The sequence below is a fragment of the Bombina bombina genome, chromosome 5 (genome assembly GCF_027579735.1).
Source record: "Bombina bombina isolate aBomBom1 chromosome 5, aBomBom1.pri, whole genome shotgun sequence".
Taxonomy (NCBI): Eukaryota; Metazoa; Chordata; class Amphibia; order Anura; family Bombinatoridae; genus Bombina; species Bombina bombina.
The window spans coordinates 903,578,641-903,604,022 of NC_069503.1; the positions used below are offsets into that span (position 1 = coordinate 903,578,641).

Consider the following 25,382-nt stretch of genomic DNA (forward strand, 5'->3'; position numbering starts at 1 on the left):
AAAACAAGTGCGCAATACCGGCGCGAAAATGAGGCTCTGCCTATGATTAGGGAAAGCCCCTAGAGAATAAGGTGTCTAAAACAGTGCCTGCCGATATTATTTTACAAAAATACCCATATTAAATGATTCCTCAAGGCTAAATATGTTATATATGAATCGATTTAGCCCAGAAAATGTCTACAGTCTTAACAAGCCCTTGTGAAGCCCTTATTTACTCTGTAATAAAAATGGCTTACCGGATCCCATAGGGAAAATGACAGCTTCCAGCATTACATCGTCTTGTTAGAATGTGTCATACCTCAAGCAGCAAAAGTCTGCTCACTGTTCCCCCAACTGAAGTTAATTCCTTTCAACAGTCCTGTGTGGAACAGCCATCGATTTTAGTAACGGTTGCTAAAATCATTTTCCTCTTACAAACAGAAATCTTCATCTCTTTTCTGTTTCAGAGTAAATAGTACATACCAGCACTATTTTAAAATAACAAACTCTTGATTGAATAATAAAAACTACAGTTAAACACTAAAAAACTCTAAGCCATCTCCGTGGAGATGTTGCCTGTACAACGGCAAAGAGAATGACTGGGGTAGGCGGAGCCTAGGAGGGATCATGTGACCAGCTTTGCTGGGCTCTTTGCCATTTCCTGTTGGGGAAGAGAATATCCCACAAGTAAGGATGACGCCGTGGACCGGACACACCTATGTTGGAGAAATCTCTTATTTCAAATTAGGGGTCACATTTTCTTATTATTAAATCAGAGGGGGAATACATACTCCATATCAGCCCCAGTATTGTACAAAACTATATGTCTATAGATGTAGTATGAACCATCACAGTAGACATTTACTAACATATGGGTTACGTTATCTGAACATGATGCAAATCCTCTAAGTTTTAAAATTGTATTATCACTTTGTCTGCTTTTGAGAATTTAAAATTGTTTATCACACAATGTTTCTCACCTTATGTTGTTATATTCTCACTTGTTGCCTAGATTATTAGATTTGAAGTGTTACGGTATAGGTACACTTTACATGTGAACTCATGCACTAAGAAACACGTGTGTGTGTAAACAGAAATTACGGAAGTAATTCCGGCAGGCCCGAAACCTGGAAGGGACGGAACTTCTGGTTTCAAGGTACGTGTGGCTGAATGGTTAAACACAGCACACGTTATTGACACTATATTAATTTGGTATTTTAGGTCACAATATAATGAAGTATGAGAAATAGATCGGTTGTTATCCAAATGGTTAAACTTTATATTTAAGTAGGAATCTTTATTTATGTACACTTTATGGATATGATATAACACGATAGTCCCGAAAGTGAATGTTGTTAATTTCCGGTATAGGTTAATGCGCTCCCTGAAGTTATGTCTATTTGGCGCCTTTTTTGACAGGAAGGAGGAGGTATCTGTTTGTTTTGTCACGGTTGTTGTGCACACTGTATGTTCAGAAGAAGGGGAGTTATATTCCCCGAAACTTCAATAAATTTTACTTTTTGTTTTGGAGAAATCCTGGGTTGCCTCTGATTTTGTGGGAGTTATTATATGTATACGGAGCAACTGGGTGGCTGACCCCAGGAGGGCGGATTCACATTTATAATGTCTAATTTATAAATACAAAGAACATATTCTGCTATGTGCAGAACATTGGAATGTTTATAGTAAATACACAGTATAACACTTTACTATGAATATTGCAGAAATATGCTTTTCATATTTTCATTTACTTAGCTGCAAACAGCTCTAATGCACTTATATGTCTGCCTATATATGTGTGCATATGTATTTATGTGTTTGTGTATATATGTCTGTAAATACAGATACACACATATAAATACATCTGCACACACACACACATACATATATATATATATATATATATATATATATATATATATATATATATATACACACACACACATTTTTAAAGATGTATATATATGTATGCCTATGTTAAAGCCTTTGTCCGTCTTTTTTTTCTCCAACTTTTTATATTGCCTTTATATATTTTTGTGCAATATTTTGTTAAATATTTTTTTAGATGTTGTTGTTATGAGTGTAGCTTAACTTTGCAATGTATTTTTGATCCGTTTTGTGCAACTTTTTAGATTTGTGAAAACGGTTATCCAGAGCTCTTGCGCTCATGCGATCATGTTTACTTTTAACTTGCAATACGAGCAGTAAGCCCAACGAGTATAAACCCCCGCGATAAACCCCTTATTGCTCCACTCGTAATCTGGCCCTAAATAAATTATCCTTACCATATTTGAGAAAGAAACACTTCTTTGAATAGATTTTTGATCTGTAGAAAACATCTTCAATGATGAATCTGAAAAATACACAAAAAACATAATTTATGTAAGAACTTACCTGATAAATTCATTTCTTTCATATTAGCAAGAGTCCATGAGCTAGTGTCGTATGGGATATACATTCCTACCAGGAGGGGCAAAGTTTCCCAAACCTCAAAATTCCTATAAATACACCCCTCACCACACCCACAAATCAGTTTAACGCATAGCCAAGAAGTGGGGTGATAAGAAAAAAAGTGCAAAAGCATAAAAAATAAGGAATTGGAATAATTGTGCTTTATACAAAAAAAATCATAACCACCACAAAAAGGGTGGGCCTCATGGACTCTTGCTAATATGAAAGAAATGAATTTATCAGGTAAGTTCTTACATAAATTATGTTTTCTTTCATGTAATTAGCAAGAGTCCATGAGCTAGTGACGTATGGGATAATAAATACCCAAGATGTGGAACTTTCACGCAAGAGTCACTAGAGAGGGAGGGATAAAAATAAAGACAGCCAATTCCGCTGAAAAACAATCCACACCCCAAAATAAAGTTTCAATCTTATAATGAAAAAAACTGAAGTTATAAGCAGAAGAATCAAACTGAAACAGCTGCCTGAAGTACTTTTCTTCCAAAAACTGCTTCAGAAGAGGAAAACACATCAAAATGGTAGAATTTAGTAAAAGTATGCAAAGAAGACCAAGTTGCAGCTTTGCAAATCTGATCAACCGAAGCTTCATTCCTAAACGCCCAGGAAGTAGAAACTGACCTAGTAGAATGAGCTGTAATCCTTTGAGGCAGAGTTTTACCCGAATCGACATAAGCATGATGAATCAAAGACTTTAACCAAGACGCCAAAGAAATGGCAGAAGCCTTCTGGCCTTTCCTGGAACCGGAAAAGATAACAAATAGACTAGAAGTCTTTCGGAAATCTTTAGTAGCTTCAACATAATATTTCAAAGCTCTAACTACATCCAAAGAATGCAACGATCTTTCCTTAGAATTCTTAGGATTAGGACACAATGAAGGAACCACAATTTCTCTACTAATGTTGTTAGAATTCACAACCTTAGGTAAAAATTTAAATGAAGTTCGCAACACCGCCTTATCCTGATAAAAAAATCAGAAAAGGAGACTCACAAGAAAGAGCAGATAATTCAGAAACTCTTCTAGCAGAAGAGATGGCCAAAATAAACAAAACTTTCCAAGAAAGTAATTTAATATCCAGAGAATGCATAGGTTCAAACGGAGGAGCTTGAAGAGCCCCCAGAACCAAATTCAAACTCCAAGGAGGAGAAATTGACTTAATGACAGGTTTTATACGAACCAAAGCCTGTACAAAACAATGAATATCAGGAAGATTAGCAATCTTTCTGTGAAACAGCACAGAAAGAGCAGAAATTTGTCCTTTCAAGGAACTTGCAGACAAACCTTTATCCAGACCATCCTGAAGAAACTGTAAAATTCTAGGAATTCTAAAAGAATGCCAAGAAAAATGATGAGAAGAACACCAAGAAATGTAAGTCTTCCAGACTCGATAATATATCTTCCTAGACACAGATTTACGAGCCTGAAACATAGTATTAATTACGGAGTCAGAGAAACCTCTATGACTGAGAATCAAGCGTTCAATCTCCATACCTTCAAATTTAATGATTTGAGATCCTGATGGAAAAAAGGACCTTGCGATAGAAGGTCTGGTCTTAACGGAAGAGTCCACGGTTGGCAAGTAGCCATCCGAACAAGATCCGCATACCAAAACCTGTGAGGCCATGCTGGAGCCACCAGCAGCACAAACGAACGCTCCTTTAGAATCTTGGAGATCACTCTTGGAAGAAGAACTAGAGGCGGAAAGATATAGGCAGGATGATACTTCCAAGGAATTGACAATGCATCCACTGCTTCCGCCTGAGGATCCCTGGATCTGGACAGATGCCTGGGAAGCTTCTTGTTTAGATGAAAAGCCATCAGATAAATTTCTGGAAGTCCCCAGATTTGAACAATCTGAAGAAATACCTCTGGGTGAAGAGACCATTCGCCCGGATGTAAGGTCTGGCGACTGAGATAATCCGCTTCCCAATTGTCTATACCTGGGATGTGAACCGCAGAAATTAGACAGGAGCTGGATTCCGCCCATGCAAGTATTCGAGATACTTCTTTCATAGCCAGAGGACTGTGAGTCCCTCCTTGGTGATTGACATATGCCACGGTTGTGACATTGTCCGTCTGAAAACAAACGAACGACTCTCTCTTAAAAAGAGGCCACGACTGAAGAGCTCTGAAAATCGCACGGAGTTCCAAAATGTTGATTGGTAATCTCGCCTCCTGAGATTCCCAAACCCCCTGCGCTGTCAGAGACCCCCATACAGCTCCCCAACCTGTCAGACTCGCATCTGTTGAGAACACAGTCCAGGTCGGAAGAACAAAAGAAGCCCCCTGAACTAAACGATGGTGGTCTGTCCACCACGTCAGAGAGTGTCGTAAATCGGTTTTAAAGATATTAACTGTGATATCTTCGTATAATCCCTGCACCACTGGTTCAGCATACAGAGCTGAAGAGGTCGCATGTGAAAACGAGCAAAGGGGATCGCGTCCGATGCAGCAGTCATAAGACCTAGAATTTCCATGCATAAGGCTACCGAAGGGAATGATTGAGACTGAAGGTTTCGACAAGCTGAAACCAATTTCAGACGTCTCTTGTCCGTCAGAGACAAAGTCATGGACACTGAATCTATCTGGAAACCTAACAAGGTTACCCTTGTCTGAGAAATCAATGAACTCTTTGGTAAATTGATCCTCCAACCATGTTCTTGAAGAAAAGATACAAGTCGATTCGTATGATATTCTGCTAAATGTGAAGACTGAGCAAGTACCAAGATATCGTTCAAATAAGGAAATACCACAATACCCTGTTCTCTGATTACAGATAGAAGGGCACCGAGAACCTTTGAAAAAATCCTTGGAGCTGTTGCTAGGCCGAACGGCAGAGCCACAAACTGGTAATGCTTGTCTAGAAAAGAGAATCTCAGAAACTGAAAGTGATCTGGATGAATCGGAATATGCAGATATGCATCTTGTAAATCTATTGTGGACATATAATGCCCTTGCTGAACAAAAGGCAGAATAGTCCTTATAGTTACCATTTTGAATGTTGGTATCCTTACATAACGATTCAATATTTTTAAATCCAGAACTGGTCTGAAGGAATTCTCCTTCTTTGGTACAATGAATAGATTTGAGTAAAACCCCAGACCCTGTTCCAGAACTGGAACTGGCACAATTACTCCAGCCAACTCTAGATCTGAAACACATTTCAGAAACGCCTGAGCCTTCACTGGATTTATTGGAACGCGAGAAAGAAAAAATCTTCTTGCAGGAGGCCTTATCTTGAAACCTATTCTGTACCCTTGTGAAACAATGTTCTGAATCCAAAGACTGTGAATCGAATTGATCCAAATTTCTTTGAAAAATCGTAATCTGCCCCCTACCAGCTGAGCTGGAATGAGGGCCGCACCTTCATGTGGACTTGGGAGCTGGCTTTGGCTTTCTAAAAGGCTTGGATTTATTCCAGACTGGAGATGGTTTCCAAACAGAAACAGTTCCTTTAGGGGAAGGATCAGGCTTTTGTTCCTTATTCTGACGAAAGGAACGAAAACGATTAGCAGCCCTATATTTACCTTTGGATTTTTTATCCTGGGGTAAAAAAGTTCCTTTCCCCCCAGTAATAGAATCCAACTGTGAACCAAACAATTTATTACCTAGGAAAGAAATGGAAAGCAAAGTTGACTTAGAAGACATATCAGCATTCCAAGTTTTAAGCCATAAAGCTCTTCTAGCTAAAATAGCTAAAGACATATACTTGACATCAACTCTAATGATATCAAAGATGGCATCACAAATAAAGTTATTAGCATGTTGAAGAAGTTTAACAATGCTATGAGTATTATGATCTGTCACTTGTTGTGCTAAAGCCTCCAACCAGAAAGTTGAAGCTGCAGCAACATCCGCCAAAGATATAGCAGGTCTAAGTAGATTACCTGAACATAAATAAGCTTTTCTTAGAAAGGATTCAATTTTCTTATCTAAAGGATCCTTAAAGGAAGTACTATCTGCCGTAGGAATAGCAGTACGTTTAGCAAGAGTAGAGATAGCCCCATCAACCTTAGGGATTTTGTCCCAAAACTCTAATCTGTCAGATGGCACAGGATACAATTTCTTAAACCTTTTAGAAGGAGTAAATGAATTGCCCAGATTATTCCATTCCCTAGAAATTACTTCAGAAATAGCATCAGGGACGGGAAAAACTTCCGGAATAACTATAGGAGGTTTAAAAACTGAATTTAAACGTTTAGATTTAGTATCAAGAGGACTAGATTCCTCCATTTCGAATGCAATTAAGACTTCTTTAAGCAAAGAACGAATAAATTCCATTTTAAATAAATATGAAGATTTATCAGTGTCAATATCTGAAACAGAATCCTCTGAACCAGAAAAATCATCATCAGAAACAGAATCAGAATGATGATGTTCATTTAAAAATTCATCTGAAATATGAGAAGTTTTAAAAGACCTTTTACGTTTACTGGAAGGAGAAATAACAGACATAGACTTCCTAATAGATTTAGAAACAAAATCTCTTATATTAACAGGAACACCCTGAGTATTAGATGTTGATGGAACAGCAACAGGTAATGGAACATTACTAATGGAAATACTATCTGCATTAGCAAGTTTATCATGACATTCATCACAAACTACAGCCGGAGGAACAGTTACCACAAGTTTACAACAAATGCACTTAACTTTGGTAGATCCAGCATCAGGCAGCGTTTTTCCAGAAGTAGCTTCTGATCCAGGGTCAATCTGAGACATCTTGCAATATGTAATAGAAAAAACAACATATAAAGCAAAATCTATCAAATTCCTTAAATGACAGTTTCAGGAATGGGAAAAAATGCCAATGAACAAGCTTCTAGCAACCAGAAGCAATAAACAATGAGACTTAAATAATGTGGAGACAATGACGCCCATATTTTTTAGCGCCAAAAAAAGATGCCCACATTATTTGGCGCCTAAATGCTTTTGGCGCCAAGAATGACGCCACATCCGGCGACGCCAAAATTTTTGGCGCAAAACGTAAAAAAAAATGACGCAATCACAAAGAACTTCCGGCGACAAGTATGACGCTGGAAATGACAAAGAAATTTTTTGCGCCAAAAAAGTCCGCGCCAAGAATGACGCAATAAAATGAAGCATTTTTAGCCCCCGCGAGCCTAACAGCCCACAGGAAAAAAAGTCAATTTTTTAAGGTAAGAAAAAAATTAATTATTCATATGCATTATCCCAAATAATGAAACTGACTGTCTGAAATAAGGAATATTGATCATCCTGAATCAAGGCAAATAAATGTTTAAACACATATATTTAGAACTTTATATAAAAGTGCCCAACCATAGCTTAGAGTGTCACAAAAAATAAGACTTACTTACCCCAGGACACTCATCTACATGTAGTAGAAAGCCAAACCAGTACTGAAACGAGAATCAGTAGAGGTAATGGTATATATAAGAGTATATCGTCGATCTGAAAAGGGAGGTAAGAGATGAATCTCTACGACCGATAACAGAGAACCTATGAAATAGATCCCGTAGAAGGAGACCATTGAATTCAAATAGGCAATACTCTCTTCACATCCCTCTGACATTCACTGCACACTGAGAGGAAAACCGGGCTCCAGCCTGCTGCGAAGCGCATATCAACGTAGAATCTAGCACAAACTTACTTCACCACCTCCACGGGAGGCAAAGTTTGTAAAACTGATTTGTGGGTGTGGTGAGGGGTGTATTTATAGGCATTTTGAGGTTTGGGAAACTTTGCCCCTCCTGGTAGGAATGTATATCCCATACGTCACTAGCTCATGGACTCTTGCTAATTACATGAAAGAAACATAATTTATGCTTACCTGATAAATATTTGTGGTGTATCCAGTCCACGGATCATCCATTACTTGTGGGATATTCTCATTCCCAACAGGAAGTTGCAAGAGGACACCCACAGCAGAGCTGTTATATAGCTCCTCCCCTAACTGCCATATCCAGTCATTCGACCGAAAACAAGCCGAGAAAGGAGAAACCATAGGGTGCAGTGGTGACTGTAGTTTAAATTTAAAAATTACCTGCCTTAAAATGACAGGGCGGGCCGTGGACTGGATACACCACAAAATAAATAAATTTATCAGGTAAGCATAAATTATGTTTTCTCTTGTAAGGTGTATCCAGTCCACGGATCATCCATTACTTGTGGGATACCAATACCAAAGCTAAAGTACACGGATGAAGGGAGGGACAAGGCAGGTACTTAAACGGAAGATACCACTGCCTGTAAAACCTTTCTCCCAAAAATAGCCTCCGAAGAAGCAAAAGTATCAAATTTGTAAAATTTTGAAAAAGTATGAAGCGAAGACCAAGTCGCCGCCTTGCAAATCTGTTCAACAGAAGCCTCATTTTTAAAGGCCCAAGTGGAAGCCACAGCTGTAATCCTTTCAGGAGGCTGCTGGCCAGCAGTCTCATAGGCTAAGCGGATTATGCTTCTTAGCCAAAAAGAAAGAGAGGTTGCCGAAGCCTTTTGACCTCACCTCTGTCCAGAGTAGACAACAAACAAAGCAGATGTTTGACGAAAATCTTTAGTAGCTTGTAAGTAAAACTTTAAAGCACGAACCACGTCCAGATTGTGTAATAGACGTTCCTTCTTTGAAGAAGGATTAGGACACAAGGATGGAACAACAATCTCTTGATTGATTTTCTTGTTAGATACCACCTTAGGTAAAAACCCAGGTTTGGTACGAAGGACTACCTTATCCGTATGGAAGATCAGATAAGGAGAATCACATTGTAAAGCAGATAACTCGGAGACTCTACGAGCCGAGGAAATAGCTACCAAAAAAAGAACTTTCCAAGATAAAAAAGTTTGATATCTATGGAATGAAGAGGTTCAAACGGAACTCCTTGAAGAACCTTAAGAACCAGATTTAAGCTCCATGGCGGAGCAACAGGTTTAAACACAGGCTTGATTCTAACTAAAGCCTGACAAAATGCCTGAACATCTGGAACATCTGCCAGACGCTTGTGCAAAAGAATAGACAGTGCAGAAATCTGTCCCTTTAAGGAACTAGCTGACAATCCTTTTTTCCAAACCTTCTTGGAGAAAAGATAATATCCTTGGAATCCTGACCTTACTCCATGAGTAACCCTTGGATTCACACCAATAAAGATATTTACGCCATATCTTATGGTAAATTTTCCTGGTGACAGGCTTTCGTGCCAAGGAAGCTTGGCGTTCTGGCGAGACGCCATGAGATCCAGTTCTGGTTTGCCCCAACGATAGTCAATTGAGCAAACACCTCCGGATGGAGTTCCCACTCCCCTGGATGAAAAGTCTGACGACTTAGAAAATCCGCCTCCCAGTTCTCTACACCTGGGATATGGATAGCTGATAGGTGGCAAGAGTGAATCTCTGCCCAGCAAATTATCTTTGAGACTTCTAACATCGCTAGGGAACTCCTTGTTCCCCCTTGATGGTTGATGTAAGCCACAGTCGTGATGTTGTCCGACTGAAATCTGATGAACCTCAGAGTTGCTAACTGAGGCCAAGCCTGAAGAGATTTGATTATCGCTCTCAGTTCCAGAATATTTATTGGAAGGAGTGACTCCTCCTGAGTCCACGATCCCTGAGCCTTCAGGGAGTTCCAGACTGCACCCCAACCTAGAAGGCTGGCATCTGTCGTTACAATTGTCCAATTTGGCCTGCGAAAGGTCATACCTTTGGATAGATGGACCCGAGATAGCCACCAGAGAAGAGAATCCCTGGTCTCTTGATCCAGATTTAGTAGAGGGGACAAATCTGTGTAATCCCCATTCCACTAACTGAGCATGCATAGTTGCAGCGGTCTGCGATGTAGGCGTGCAAACGGCACTATGTCCATTGCCGCTACCATTAAGCCGATTACTTCCATGCACTGAGCCACCGAAGGGCGCGGAATGGAATGAAGAACACGGCAGGAATTTAGAAACTTTGATAACCTGGACTCCGTCAGGTAAATTTTAATTTCCACAGAATCTATCAGAGTCCCTAGGAAGGAAACTCTTGTGAGTGGGGATAGAGAACTCTTTTCCTCGTTCACTTTCCACCCATGCGACCTCAGAAATGCCAGTACTATGTCCGTATGAGACTTGGCAATTTGGAAGTTTGACGCCTGTATCAGGATGTCGTCTAAATAAGGGGCCACTGCTATGCCCCGCGGCCTTAGGACCGCCAGAAGCGACCCCAGAACCTTCTTAAAAATTCTTGGGGCTGTAGCTAATATAAAGGGAAGAGCTACAAACTGGTAATGCCCGTCTAGAAAGGCAAACCTGAGAAACCGATGATGATCTTTGTGTATCGGAATGTGAAGATAAGCATCCTTTAAATCCACTGTAGTCATATATTGACCCTTCTGGATCATAGGTAGGATGGTACGAATAGTTTCCATCTTGAATGATGGAACTCTGAGGAATTTGTTTAAGATCTTTAGATCCAAAATTGGTCTGAAGGTTCCCTCTTTTTTGGGAACCACAAACAGGTTTGAGTAAAATCCCTGTCCCTGTTCCTCCTTTGGAACTGGATGGATCACTCCCATAATTAGGAGGTCTTGTACACAGTGTAAGAATGCCTCTCTCTTTATCCGGTTTGCAGATAATTGTGAAAGGTGAAATCTCTCTTTTGGGGGGGAAGCTTTGAAGTCCAGAAGATATCCCTGATATATAATTTCCAATGCCCAGGGATCCTGGACATCTCTTGCCCACGCCTGGGCGAAGAGTGAAAGTCTTCCCCCTACTAGATCCGTTACCGGATAGGGGGCCGTTCCTTCATGCTGTCTTAGAGGCAGCAGCAGGCTTTTTGGCCTGCTTACCTTTGTTCCAGGTCTGGTTAAGTCTCCAGACCGTCTTGGACTGAGCAAAAGTTCCCTCTTGTTTTGCATTAGAGGAAGTTGATGCCGCACCTGCCTTGAAGTTTTGAAAGGCACGAAAATTAGACTGTTTGGCCCTTGATTTGGACCTGTCCTGAGGAAGGGCATGACCTTTTTCCTCCAGTGATATCAGCAATAATCAAAGGGAATGTTAAGCAGCTTAGACTTTGAAGTAACGTCAGCTGACCATGATTTAAGCCATAGCGCTCTGCGTGCCTGGATAGCAAAACCAGAATTCTTAGCCGTTAGTTTAGTCAAATGAACAATGGCATCAGAAACAAAAGAATTGGCTAGCTTAAGTGCTCTAAGCTTATCAAGTATGTCATCCAATGGAGTCGCTACCTGTAAAGCCTCTTCCAGAGACTCAAACCAGAACGCCGCAGCAGCAGTGACAGGAGCAATGCATGCAAGGGGCTGTAGGATAAAACCTTGTTGAATAAACATTTTCTTAAAGTAACCCTCTAATTTTTTATCCATTGGATCTAAAAAATCACAACTGTCCTCGACAGGGATAGTAGTACGCTTTGCTAGAGTAGAAACTGCTCCCTCCACCTTAGGGACTGTCTGCCATAAGTCCCGTGTGGTGGCGTCTATTGGAAAAAAAAAATCTAAAAATAGGAGGGGGAGAGAACGGCACACCTGGTCTATCCCATTCCTTATTAATAAATTCTGTAAACCTTTTAGGTATTGGAAAAACATCAGTACACACCGGCACTGTATAGTATTTATCCAGTCTACACAATTTCTCTGGCACTGCAATTGTATCACAGTCATTCAGAGCAGCTAAAACCTCCCTAAGCAACACGCGGAGGTGCTCAAGCTTAAATTTAAATGTAGAAATATCAGAATCAGGTTGCATCATCTTCCCTGAGTCAGAAACATCACCCACAGACTGAAGCTCTCCTTCCTCAGCTTCTGAATATTGTGAGGCAGTATCAGACATGGTTCTTAAAGCATCAGTATGCTCTGTATTTCGTCTAACCCCAGAGCTATCTCGCTTTCCTCTAAATTCAGGTAGTCTGGCTAATACCGCTGACAGTGTATTATCCATGACTGCCGCCATGTCTTGTAAAGTAAACGCTATGGGCGCCGTAGATGTACTTGGCGCCATTTGAGCGTGAGTCCCTTGAGCGGGAGTCAAAGGATCTGACACGTGGGGAGAGTTAGTCGGCATAACTTCCCCCTCGTCAGATTCCTCTGGTGATAAATTTTTTAAAGACAGAATATGATCTTTATTGCTTAAAGTGAAATCAGTACATTTGGTACACATTCTAAGAGGGGGTTCCACCATGGCTTTTAAACATAATGAACAAGGAGTTTCCTCTATGTCAGACATGTTTGTACAGACTAGCAATGAGACTAGCAAGCTTGGAAAACACTTTAAATCAAGTTAACAAGCAAATATAAAAAACGGTACTGTGCCTTTAAGAGAAACAAATTTTGTCAGAATTTGAAAAACAGTGAAAAAAGGCAGTAAATCAAACGAAATGTTTACAGTGTATGTAATAAGTTAACAGAGCATTGCACCCACTTGCAAATGGATGATTAACCCCTTAGTTAAAAAAAACGGATCAAAAAAACGATATAGACGTTTTTTTTTTAACAGTCACAACAAACTGCCACAGCTCTGCTGTGGCCCTACCTTCCCCAATAAACAACTTTGGAAAGCCTTTGAGCCCTTTAGAGATGTCCTATACCATTCAGGGGACTCCTGAGGGAAGCTGGATGTCTCAGTCTGTAATTTTAACTGCGCAAAAAAGCCCTAAAATAGGCCCCTCCCACTCATGCTACAACAGTGGAAAGCCTCAGGAAACTGTTTCTAGGCAAAATTTAAGCCAGCCATGTGGAAAAACTAGGCCCCAATAAAGTTTTATCACCAAAACATATATAAAAACGCTTAAAGATGCCAGCAAACCTTTTATATTCCAATTTTATAAGAGTATTACCTCTGAGAGTAAGCATGATACCAGTCGCTATTAAATCACTGTATCCAGACTTACCTTACATTAATCCGGTATCAGCAGCATTTTCTAGCATTTACATCTCTAGAAAAAATTGTAACTGCACATACCTCATAGCAGGATAACCTGCACGCCATTCTCCCGCTGAAGTTACCTCTCTTCTCAGACATATGTGAGAACAGCAATGGATCTTAGTTACAACCTGCTAAGATCATAGAAAACGCAGGCAGATTCTTCTTCTATTTACTGCCTGGGATAAAATAGTACAACTCCGGTACCATTTAAAAATAACAAACTTTTGATTGAAGAAAAAAAACTAACTATATTTCACCACTCTCTCTTACTACCTCCATGCTTGTTGAGAGTTGCAAGAGAATGACTGGATATGGCAGTTAGGGGAGGAGCTATATAACAGCTCTGCTGTGGGTGTCCTCTTGCAACTTCCTGTTGGGGATGAGAATATCCCACAAGTAATGGATGATCCGGGGACTGGATACACCTTACAAGAGAAATTGGTAATTATTTATAAACTGTTTCAATTATTTTAAGTCTTGACATACAGGACACTTAGGTGTCTCTAGTCCCTAATCCCCAGGTGGTCTCTAAGTAGCAGTTTATTTTAAGTAACTGGTATAAGGGCCATTCTATTGCAGTTTTCTTTTATTCAATATTGAAAACAGTAAACGGCAAATATCTAACACTTCTACATTGAAGCTAGAGCTGGAGTGTATACATACACATACTTATATATGTTAATGCCCTTTGCAGCCCTATTTTTGTCAAACACCTTATATCATATCTTTGAGCCCTTATTTTTAAATCATTTTTATCAGTGTTTATATCAGTGTAACTGTACTTTTAAGTGTATTTATGTTGTTTTTAATGCAACTTTTTTCTTCCCCTGCCCTTTATGCAAGCTCCCAAGTTGTGCTTACCCAGTAAATCGCTCGAGCGAACACGTTTACTTTTAACTTATAATACGTGTGCTATTTCTGTTGCACAAAAAGCCAATAAGAACCCAATATCGCTTACGTGCAACAGTCAGTGCGCCACTCGTTATCTAGCCCTTAAAAACTGTGCTATAAAATATAGCAATTCACAGATTAAGAATAGGAAACATATTTTAAGCATCCAGTGAACACGTAGCATAGAAAAAAGAGGGCAGAAGAGAATACACAAAGGAATCACAGGGCCGCCATGCACACAGATACTCAAAAACATGGTGATCTCCTTCATTGTGATGGAGTTACAAAACAAATAAACAATGTAGTTTTTAAAAATACTTGATAACTAAATGGAAATGTGCTTTGCAAAACGTAATATGTTTTCATTAGCAGGATAAACTACACTATACTGTACCACAACTCCTCTGATTCATTATAACATTTGTTTATACTGAGTAGCATCTCCATAGTAGTGTAAGCTATCATTTTAAAGTAAATACTGTACAATAAAAAGAAAACTGGAAACATTTTTTTCTAAAGCATGTTCTGTCTAAACCATTTATCACTTTACTATCTGAGGAACATTTAAAAAAGGAAACTAAAGTTTTTGTTGCTGCTAAGAGAGGATATTTTACTATGTACTGCTGCAACACAGTTTTTCTTATTTTAAAAGCAGCTGTTTTGGTACTGAAAAGTAATCACTTATTTCTTATGCTCGAATGAGATACTATTCCACCAATAAGCTATAGGTGTCTTCCTTATCAGCCAGTGGATGTCTGTCCCAAAGAAACAGCCTCAACATAACCCATATTTTATTTACACATTATTTTTAAACTATAGTGCTCTTTCATATGCATTATAGAATATTGTCGTGTCTAACCTCCCTTTAACGTAACATAAATACAAGTCCTGCCACTTAATCCCTTGGCAGCCCTATAAAATCGACTCCTATACAGCAAAATTAAAATATTCATGTTTTTTTATTTAAACAACAAACCTTTAGAAGTAGTGAAGATTGATGACCCATTGCAAGACACTGCAATTCCAGTGACAGCCCTGCAAATGACAAAAGAGCCAATCTAAAAATGTTAAAATACTAAATCTGCTGCAAATACATTTATGGCATCTAAAAAGTTAGTAAAGACATTTTTATATACATTGTTGTGCCGTTCATGTATTTCTAGGTGTTAAATAGAGACACAGTTTATAAAACTAGATGGGTTTCACCTAGACAATGCATATGAGACAGAGAGAGACAGAGCGCGAGAGAGACAGAGACAGAGCGAGAGAGAGACATAGAGAACATATTTACATATTTTATTGTTTCTCAGCTAGTTTCTACATAAAAAACTATTTTTTTCCGAACCAGGACGTGGGTGAAAAAGAGAAAACGTGTATATAAATAAACACAACAGCTTATCCTCCATTTTATGTATTTAGAATTTGCAGCTAATTGTATGTGAATGAGTGCCAGCTAGTTTTTGTTGCTGTACTGTATTTTTCACTTCTTATTTTGTTTACTGCAATTTCTAAATATTAAAATATTAATGATATTGACTCAGGAAACAGAGTCACTACACATGCTCTCCCCCAAGGCACTGATTAACCAGATCATTTGAGAATAATGTTTTGGGGCTGCAAGGACAGGGTACGTTTCATTTAAATATGCATATTTTAAATATCTCCCTGTAAAGCAGCCCCACTAGGAAAGATAAAGTGATAAATAAAAGCTAAAGTGTAACTTTAAAGGGACATTACAGTAGTTTTATATTTTTATATATATATATATATATATATATATATATATATATATATATATATATATATACACACACATACATACATACATACATACATACATATACAGAATATTCAGGTTTCTGTGATGTAAAAAAATGAGACAAAGATAAATCATTTCAGAACTTTTTCCACCTTTAATGTGACCGATAAACTGTACAACTCAATTGAAAATAAAACTGAAATCTTTTAGGTGGAGGGAAGAAAACAAAAAAAACTTAAATAATGTGGTTGCATAAGTGTGCACGCTCTCTTCTAACTGGGGATGTAGCTGTGTTCAGAATTAAGCAATCACATTCAAAATCATGTTAAATAGGAGTCAGTACACATCTGTCATCATTTAAAGTGCCTCTGATTAACCCCAAATAAAGTTCAGCTGCTCTAGTTGGTCTTTCCTGAAATTTTCTTAGTCGCATCCCACAGCAAAAGCCATGGTCCACAGAGAGCTTCTAAAGCATCAGAGGGATCTCATAGTTAAAAGGTATCAGTCAGGAGAAGGGTACAAAAGAATTTCCAAGGCATTAGATATACCATGGAACACAGTGAAGACAATCATCATCAAGTGGAGAACATATGGCACAACAGTGACATTACCAAGAACTGGACGTCCCTCCAAAATTGATGAAAAGACGAGAAGAAAACTGGTCTGGGAGGTTATAAAGAGGCCTACAGCAACATTAAAGGAGCTGCAGGAATATATTGCAAGTACTGGCTGTGTGGTACATGTGACAACAATCTCACGTATTCTTCATATGTCTGGGCTATGGGATAGAGTGGCAAGACGAAAGCCTTTTCTTACGAAGAAAAACATCCAAGCCAGGCTGCATTTTGCAAAAACACATCTGAAGTCTCCCAAAAGCATGTGGGAAAAGGTGTTATGGTCTGATAAAACCAAGGTTAAACCTTTTGGCCATAATTCCAAAAGATATGTTTGGTGCAAAAACAACAGTGACTGCACATCACCAAAAGAACACCATACCCATAGTGAAGCATGGTGGTGGTAGCATCATGCTTTGGGGCTGTTTTTCTTCAGCTGGAACTTGGGCCTTAGTTAAGCTAGAGGGAATTATGAACAGTTCCAAATACCAGTCAATATTGGCACAAAACCTTCAGGCTTCTGCTAGAAAGCTGAACATGAAGAGGAACTTCATCTTTCAGCATGACAACAACCCCAAAGCATACATCCAAAACAACAAAGGAATGGCTTCACCAGAAGATTAAAGTTTTGGAATGGCCCAGTCAGAGCCCAGACCTGAATCCGATTGAAAATCTGTGGGGTGATCTGAAGAGGGCTGTGCACAGGAGATGCCCTCGCAATCTGACAGATTTGAGTGTTTTTGCAAAGAAGAGTGGGCAAATCTTGCCAAGTCAAAATATGCCATGCTGATAGACTCATACCCAAAAAGACTGAGTGCTGCAATAAAATCAAAAGGTGCTTCAACAAAGTATTAGTTTAAGGGTGTGCACACTTATGCAACCATATTTTATTTTTATATTTTTTCTTCCCTCTACCTAAAACATTTCAGTTTGTTTTTCAATTGAGTTGTACAGTTTATAGGTCACATTAAAGGTGGACAAAGTTTAACAGGGGTGTGTAGACTTTTTATATCCACTGTGTGTGTGTATATATATATATATATATATATATATATATATATATATATATATATATATATATATACACATACACATATATATATATATATATATATATATATATATATATATATATATACACATATATATATACATATACATCAGAAATGCATCACTGCACTGCAAAAGATCTGTGTACAAAATACATATTTTAAACACATATAAAAGATCTATAAACAGACTTTTATAGGCACTGAATTACTTTACTGCTACAACAGCTTGGTTGCTTAAAAATTTACAATATATCAGACTTTTAGATTTAACAAAAGTAAACACAATATAATCTAAAAGAGACTTCAGTTTAACAAATAACTAACTCTTTGTGAATCTTGTGTGCACTTTCAATCTTAAACTTTGTGATGTTGCTCCAGGCAAGCGACTTGCTTTCTTCTGTCAAATCTTCAAAAGATTCCTCACTGAGGGAAACTACAAGATTAAATAAAGGAGAAGAAAATTATTTATTACAAAGACATAAAACACATATAACACAAAAATAATAACACAAGAAAACACAATTAAAAAAACACATTTGAGATGTAATACAACCCCCCCCCCCATAAATTATGTTTAGCTGATAATTTAATTTCCTTCTGAATGAGGAGAGTCCACGGCATCATTCCTTACTGTTGGGAAATGCTGAACCTGGCCACCAGGAGGAGGCAAAGACACCCCAGCCAAAGGCTTAAATACTCCCCCTGCTTCCTTTATATAGTCATTCTGCAGAGGGAACAAGGAACAGTAGGAGAAATATCAGGGTATAAATAGGGCCGGAAAAGAAAAACAAATTTTGGTCCGCCCATCGGAGTATACGGGCGGAGCCGTGGACCGTGGACTCTCCTCATACAGAAGGAAATTAAAATATCAGGTAAGCATAATTTATGTTTTCCTACTTAATATGAAGAGAGTCCACAGCATCATTCCTCACTGTTGGGAAAACTATACTCAAGCTCTAGAGGACACTGAATGATAACGGGAGGGGTAAAGGAAAGGCGGACCCTTATCTGAGGGCACCACAGCCTGTAGAACCTTTCTCCTAAAAGTCCTGCTGACTCGTAAGCTAAGGGTATAACACTCCTCAACCAAAAAGATAAGGAAGTTGAAGAAGCATTCAGACCCTTATGCTTCCCAGAATAGATAAACAAGGAAGAAGTTTGCCTAAAATCCTTAGAAGCTTGAAAATAAAACTTCAAAGCTCAAACCACATCCAGATTATGAAGTAAACGTTCCTTCGAAGAAGAAGGATAAGGACATAAAGAAGGAACCACAATCTCCTGATTGATGTTACGATCAGACACCACCTTAGGTAGAAAACCCAAGCGGGTACGTAGGACAGCCTTATCAGTGTGGAACACCAGATAAGGAGGCTCACATTGCAAGGAAGTTATTTCAGAAACTCTGCGTGCTGACGCAATAGCCAAAAGAAAAAGAACCTTCCAGGACAACAATTTAATGTCAACCGAATGCATAGGCTCACACGCAGCCGATTGTAAAAACTTAAGAACAAGATTCAAACTCCAAGGGGGAGCGTTAGATATAAAACACAGGTCTGATCCTAATCAAAGCCTTAACGAAAGATTGCACGTCAGAGAGCTCTGCGAGCCTCCTGTGCAGCAAAACAGAAAGGGCCAAAATCTGTCCCCTCAGGGAACTGGCAGAAAGGCCCTTCTGCAGACCCTCCTGGAGAAATGAAAGAATCTTGGCAGCCTTAACCTTATGCCAGGCTAAACCACACCAGAATAAGTAAGCTCTCCACACCTTATGATAGATGCGACGAGTAACAGGCTTACGAGCCTGAATAAGAGCGTCAATAACCCTCTCAGAGAAACCTCTCTTGGCTAAGGCTAAGCGTTCAACTCCACACAGTCAGCCTCAGAGAATCTAGATTTTGATGAACAAAAAGACCCTGTTCCAGCAGATCCCTGCGACAAGGTAACTTCCACAGAGGACATCCTCAACAGGTCCACGTACTACATCCTTCGCGGCCACGATGGAGCAATCAGTATCACTGATGCCTGCTCCAGCTTTATGCAGGCCACTAAACGAGGAAGAAGTGGTAACAGCGGAAAAATATAAATTAGATTGAACCTCCAAGGCACTGCTAATGCATTTATTAGCTCCGCCTGAGGATCCCTGGACTGCAACCCATATCTGGGTAGCTTGGAATTGAGCTGGAACGCCATGAGATCTATATCTGGTATCCCCCACTTGTTGCAAATCTCCGCAAACACCTCGGGATGGAGAGACCATTCCCCGGATGAAAGGATTGCCAGCTGAGGAAATCCGCTTTGAAAAAAAGAAATTATAGTGGGATAGGAAGGGGCGCTGAACCGCAATCTGGAAATGTATATAACTTAGGACCTTTGCATTAATTTATATTTAGTTGGTGCAGAGAATACCAATATTAAATCTTATATGAGGTGTGATGGTAAAATAAAATAAAATAATATAATAATCTTCTATCTTTTAGTTGGGGTAAAGAATACCAATAATAAGTTCAAGGTGTGATGATAAAATAAATTAGTATAATAATCTTCTATCTTTTCAGTGGTAATATAATGTGTGCTGCGTAGAAAGGTACTTAGTGAAAGTGTTAATGAAAGTGTTAATCTTTTAGTTAGGGTAGACAATACCAATAATATGAGGTTCAGGTATGATGATAAAATAAAATAGTATAATAATCTTCTATCTTTTCAGTGATAATATAATGTGTGCTGCGTGGAAAGCTGCTTAGTGAAAGTGTTAATGAAAGTTAAAACATGCTCATTTCTCCTTGTTTATGTAAGGAAAAAAAAAAAAATTAAATCGTGAGAGTAAATAGGTGTGAAATTAGTGTTAGAGCAGTAAGTTTAAAGTGACTCTATGCCACCAGGTAGATCTTTTGTGTATATAGTATACGTGCAGTATGGATGATAATTGTTGTAGTGAAAAGTAGGGGTGCAATAAAAAGTAAATATAGTTAAATATATTGGTGATTAAATTAGTACTGGGAACTAGGGATCCTCACAAATTTTTGAATTTTAGGTAAAAAATATGGATCCTAATTAAAAATGAGAAAAACAGGGATAGTATGCAGATTAGTGTTATAATGTTAATTTATTAAGTAAGTTCATACTAAGAAATAAAAATTCCTTACAGACATTAATAGCAATAAAATATTAAACAATAATGTTCTAAAAAATTAGATTCTAAAAACTTAATAACACCGGTGTTATAAATGCATTAAAAACTACAATTCTAATTTAAAACTACAATTCTGATAGAAAAGACTCCAATAGCTGCTAATATGTTAGATGATGGGCATATAATAAAGTAAAAATTAGTAGAGGCATCAGTTGATACAGTAACAATAAACCACTATAAATTGATAAGAGGAGTAAGTTTTCAAACACTAGTATGAATTAATATTGAAAACAATGATAAGCCTTTTCTGTGTTGGTAGTATGTAACAGGTGTTTCAAAGTGGTGTGTGTCTTATTAGACACAGTGTTGCAAGCTTTAATTAGAGGGCTTTTCCTAGGATAGGTTGATACAGTAACAATAAACCATTGCAGATTGATAAGTATAGTTAGCTTTCATACACCAGTATGAACCAATGGTAAAAAAATGATAAGCCTTTTCTGTATTGATAGTCTGTAATGAGTGTTTTCAAAATGCTGTGTGTCTTATTAAACACAGTGTTGCAAGCTTTAATTAGAGGGCTTTTCCTAGCAGGTGTTTACCCACAGTCTTTCCTTTTTTGTAGTTCCTTTAAAAGTTTCCAATTAGAGATGTCACACAGTACCTTTATGTATAAAAAAACGCTCCTCCGTGTATTCTTACTTTTCCTGTCAGTGTTTGATATATCAGCTGTCCGGTTCGGCAATAGAGTCACGTGGGTTCTTTGTGAATAATCAGAGGTTCTCCTTGTTTAAATTAAGTGCGCGCACTTCATTCCTTTTAAATATTTTTCAGTATGTGGCTCCTCTCACTGTACATTAACTAACAGGGATTTCTTATTTCAAACCTCCTGTTAGAGACAACGGTCCTGGGTGCCAAGTTTGTCTGTAGCTGTAGGGCGGATCAACGCGTATCGGCAACAGAGCCTTTTTCAAGATGCCCATCAGCTTACTGTGGTCGCCTTTTAAACTCTTGTTTCAGTGGGTGGAGTGTATTGTGGGAGGGAGTGTTAACTCCTATGTTGCCAGACATAATGTGATTCACCTCTGAAAGCTTGTATTTCTTAGTAAAAAAAAAACAAAAAAAACATGGACTATGCAGAATAATATAGTATCGTACTGGATACTATATTATTCTGCATAGTCCATGTTTTTTTTGTTTTTTTTTACTAAGAAAACATAATTTATGTAAGAACTTATCTGATAAATTCATTTCTTTCATATTAGCAAGAGTCCATGAGCTAGTGACGTATGGGATATACATTCCTACCAGGAGGGGCAAAGTTTCCCAAACCTTAAAATGCCTATAAATACACCCCTCACCACACCCACAATTCAGTTTAACGAATAGCCAAGAAGTGGGGGTGATAAGAATAAAGTGCGAAAACATAAATAAGGAATTGGAATAATTGTGCTTTATACAAAAAAATCATAACCACCACAAAAAAGGGCGGGCCTCATGGACTCTTGCTAATATGAAAGAAATGAATTTATCAGGTAAGTTCTTACATAAATTATGTTTTCTTTCATATAATTAGCAAGAGTCCATGAGCTAGTGACGTATGGGATAATGACTACCCAAGATGTGGATCTTTCCACGCAAGAGTCACTAGAGAGGGAGGGATAAAATAAAGACAGCCAATTCCTGCTGAAAATAATCCACACCCAAAATAAAGTTTAATGAAAAACATAAACAGAAGATTCAAACTGGAACCGCTGCCTGAAGTACTTTTCTACCAAAAACTGCTTCAGAAGAAGAAAATAGATCAAAATGGTAGAATTTAGTAAAAGTATGCAAAGAGGACCAAGTTGCTGCTTTGCAAATCTGGTCAACCGAAGCTTCATTCCTAAACGCCCAGGAAGTAGAAACTGACCTAGTAGAATGAGCTGTAATCCTTTGAGGCGGAGTTTTACCCGACTCGACATAGGCATGATGAATTAAAGATTTCAACCAAGATGCCAAAGAAATGGGAGAAGCTTTCTGGCCTTTTCTAGAACCGGAAAAGATAACAAATAGACTAGAAGTCTTTCGGAAAGACTTAGTAGCTTCAACATAATATTTCAAAGCTCTAACAACATCCAAAGAATGCAACGATTTCTCCTTAGAATTCTTAGGATTAGGACATAATGAGGGAACCACAATTTCTCTACTAATGTTGTTGGAATTCACAACCTTAGGTAAAAATTCAAAAGAAGTTCGCAACACCGCCTTATCCTGATGAAAAATCAGAAAAGGAGACTCACAAGAAAGAGCGGATAATTCAGAGACTCTTCTGGCAGAAGAGATCGCCAAAAGGAACAAAACTTTCCAAGAAAGTAATTTAATGTCCAATGAATGCATGGGTTCAAAAGGAAGAGCTTGAAGAGCCCCCAGAACAAAATTCAAACTCCAAGGAGGAGAAATTGACTTAATGACAGGTTTTATACGAACCAAAGCTTGTACAAAACAATGAATATCAGGAAGATTAGCAATCTTTCTGTGAAAAAGAACAGAAAGAGCAGAGATTTGTCCTTTCAAAGAACTTGCGGATAAACCTTTATCTAAACCATCCTGAAGAAACTGTAAAATTCTCGGAATTCTAAAAGAATGCCAAGAAAAATGATGAGAAAGACACCAAGAAATTCTTCCAGACTCTATAATATATCTCTCTAGATACAGATTTACGAGCCTGTAACATAGTATTAATCACCGAGTCAGAGAAACCTCTTTGACCAAGAATCAAGCGTTCAATCTCCATACCTTTAAATTTAAGGATTTGAGATCCTGATGGAAAAAAGGACCTTGCGACAGAAGGTCTGGTCTTAGCGGAAGAGACCACGGATGGCAAGAGGCCATCCGGACAAGATCTGCATACCAAAACCTGTAAGGCCATGCCGGAGCTACCAGCAGAACAAACGAGCATTCCTTCAGAATCTTGGAGATTACTCTTGGAAGAAGAACTAGAGGTGGAAAGATATAGGCAGGATGATACTTCCAAGGAAGTGATAATGCATCCATTGCTTCCGCCTGAGGATCCCGGGATCTGGACAGATACCTGGGAAGTTTCTTGTTTAGATGAGACGCCATCAGATCTATTTCTGGAAGCTCCCACATTTGAACAATCTGAAGAAATACCTCTGGGTGAAGAGACCATTCGCCCGGATGCAACGTTTGGCGACTGAGATAATCCGCTTCCCAATTGTCTATACCTGGGATATGAACCGCAGAGATTAGACAGGAGCTGGATTCCGCCCAAACCAGAATTCGAGATACTTCTTTCATAGCCAGAGGACTGTGAGTCCCTCCTTGATGATTGATGTATGCCACAGTTGTGACATTGTCTGTCTGAAAACAAATGAACGATTCTCTCTTCAGAAGAGGCCAAGACTGAAGAGCTCTGAAAATTGCACGGAGTTCCAAAATATTGATCGGTAATCTCACCTCCTGAGATTCCCAAACTCCTTGTGCCGTCAGAGATCCCCACACAGCTCCTCAACCTGTAAGACTTGCATCTGTTGAAATTACAGTCCAGGTCGGAAGAACAAAAGAAGCCCCCTGAATTAAACGATGGTGATCTGTCCACCACGTTAGAGAGTGTCGTACAATCGGTTTTAAAGATATTAATTGAGATATCTTTGTGTAATCCCTGCACCATTGATTCAGCATACAAAGCTGAAGAGGTCGCATGTGAAAACGAGCAAAGGGGATCGCGTCCGATGCAGCAGTCATAAGACCTAGAATTTCCATGCATAAGGCTACCGAAGGGAATGATTGTGACTGAAGGTTTCGACAAGCTGAAATCAATTTTAGACGTCTCTTGTCTGTCAAAGACAGAGTCATGGACCCTGAATCTATCTGGAAACCCAGAAAGGTTACCCTTGTCTGAGGAATCAATTAACTTTTTGGTGAATTGATCCTCCAACCATGATCTTGAAGAAACAACACAAGTCGATTCGTATGAGATTCTGCTAAATGTAAAGACTGAGCAAGTACCAAGATATCGTCCAAATAAGGAAATACCACAATACCCTGTTCTCTGATTACAGACAGAAGGGCACCGAGAACCTTTGTAAAAATTCTTGGAGCTGTAGCTAGGCCAAACGGCAGAGCCACAAACTGGTAATGCTTGTCCAGAAAAGAGAATCTCAGGAACTGATAATGATCTGGATGAATCGGAATATGCAGATATGCATCCTGTAAATCTATTGTGGACATATAATGCCCTTGCTGAACAAAAGGCAAGATAGTCCTTACAGTTACCATTTTGAACGTTGGTATCCTTACATAACGATTCAATATTTTTAGATCCCAGCCCCTGTTCCAGAACTGGAACTGGCATAATTACTCCAGCCAACTCTAGATCTGAAACACATTTCAGAAATGCTTGAGCTTTCACTGGATTTACTGGGACACGGGAAAGAAAAAATCTCTTTGCAGGAGGTCTTATCTTGAAACCAATTCTGTACCCTTCTGAAACAATGTTCTGAATCCAAAGATTGTGAACAGAATTGATCCAAATTTCTTTGAAAAAACGTAACCTGCCCCCTACCCGCTGAGCTGGAATGAGGGCCGCACCTTCATGTGG

The 25,382-nt window shown here is 38.8% G+C and overlaps 1 protein-coding gene across 1 annotated transcript in view; it reads right to left on the reverse strand.

Moving 5' to 3' along the window:
- The window catches only part of NSMAF (neutral sphingomyelinase activation associated factor), a 258,392-nt gene that overhangs the window by 77,437 nt on the left and 155,573 nt on the right, over window positions 1-25,382 (reverse strand). Inside the window, exons 21-23 of the mRNA XM_053715888.1 lie at window positions 17,980-18,088; window positions 15,207-15,265; window positions 2,265-2,332 (exon numbers count right to left, since the gene is read on the reverse strand). Coding sequence (XP_053571863.1) covers window positions 2,265-2,332; window positions 15,207-15,265; window positions 17,980-18,088 — 236 coding nt within the window. The remainder of the gene's footprint in view (window positions 1-2,264; window positions 2,333-15,206; window positions 15,266-17,979; window positions 18,089-25,382) is intronic.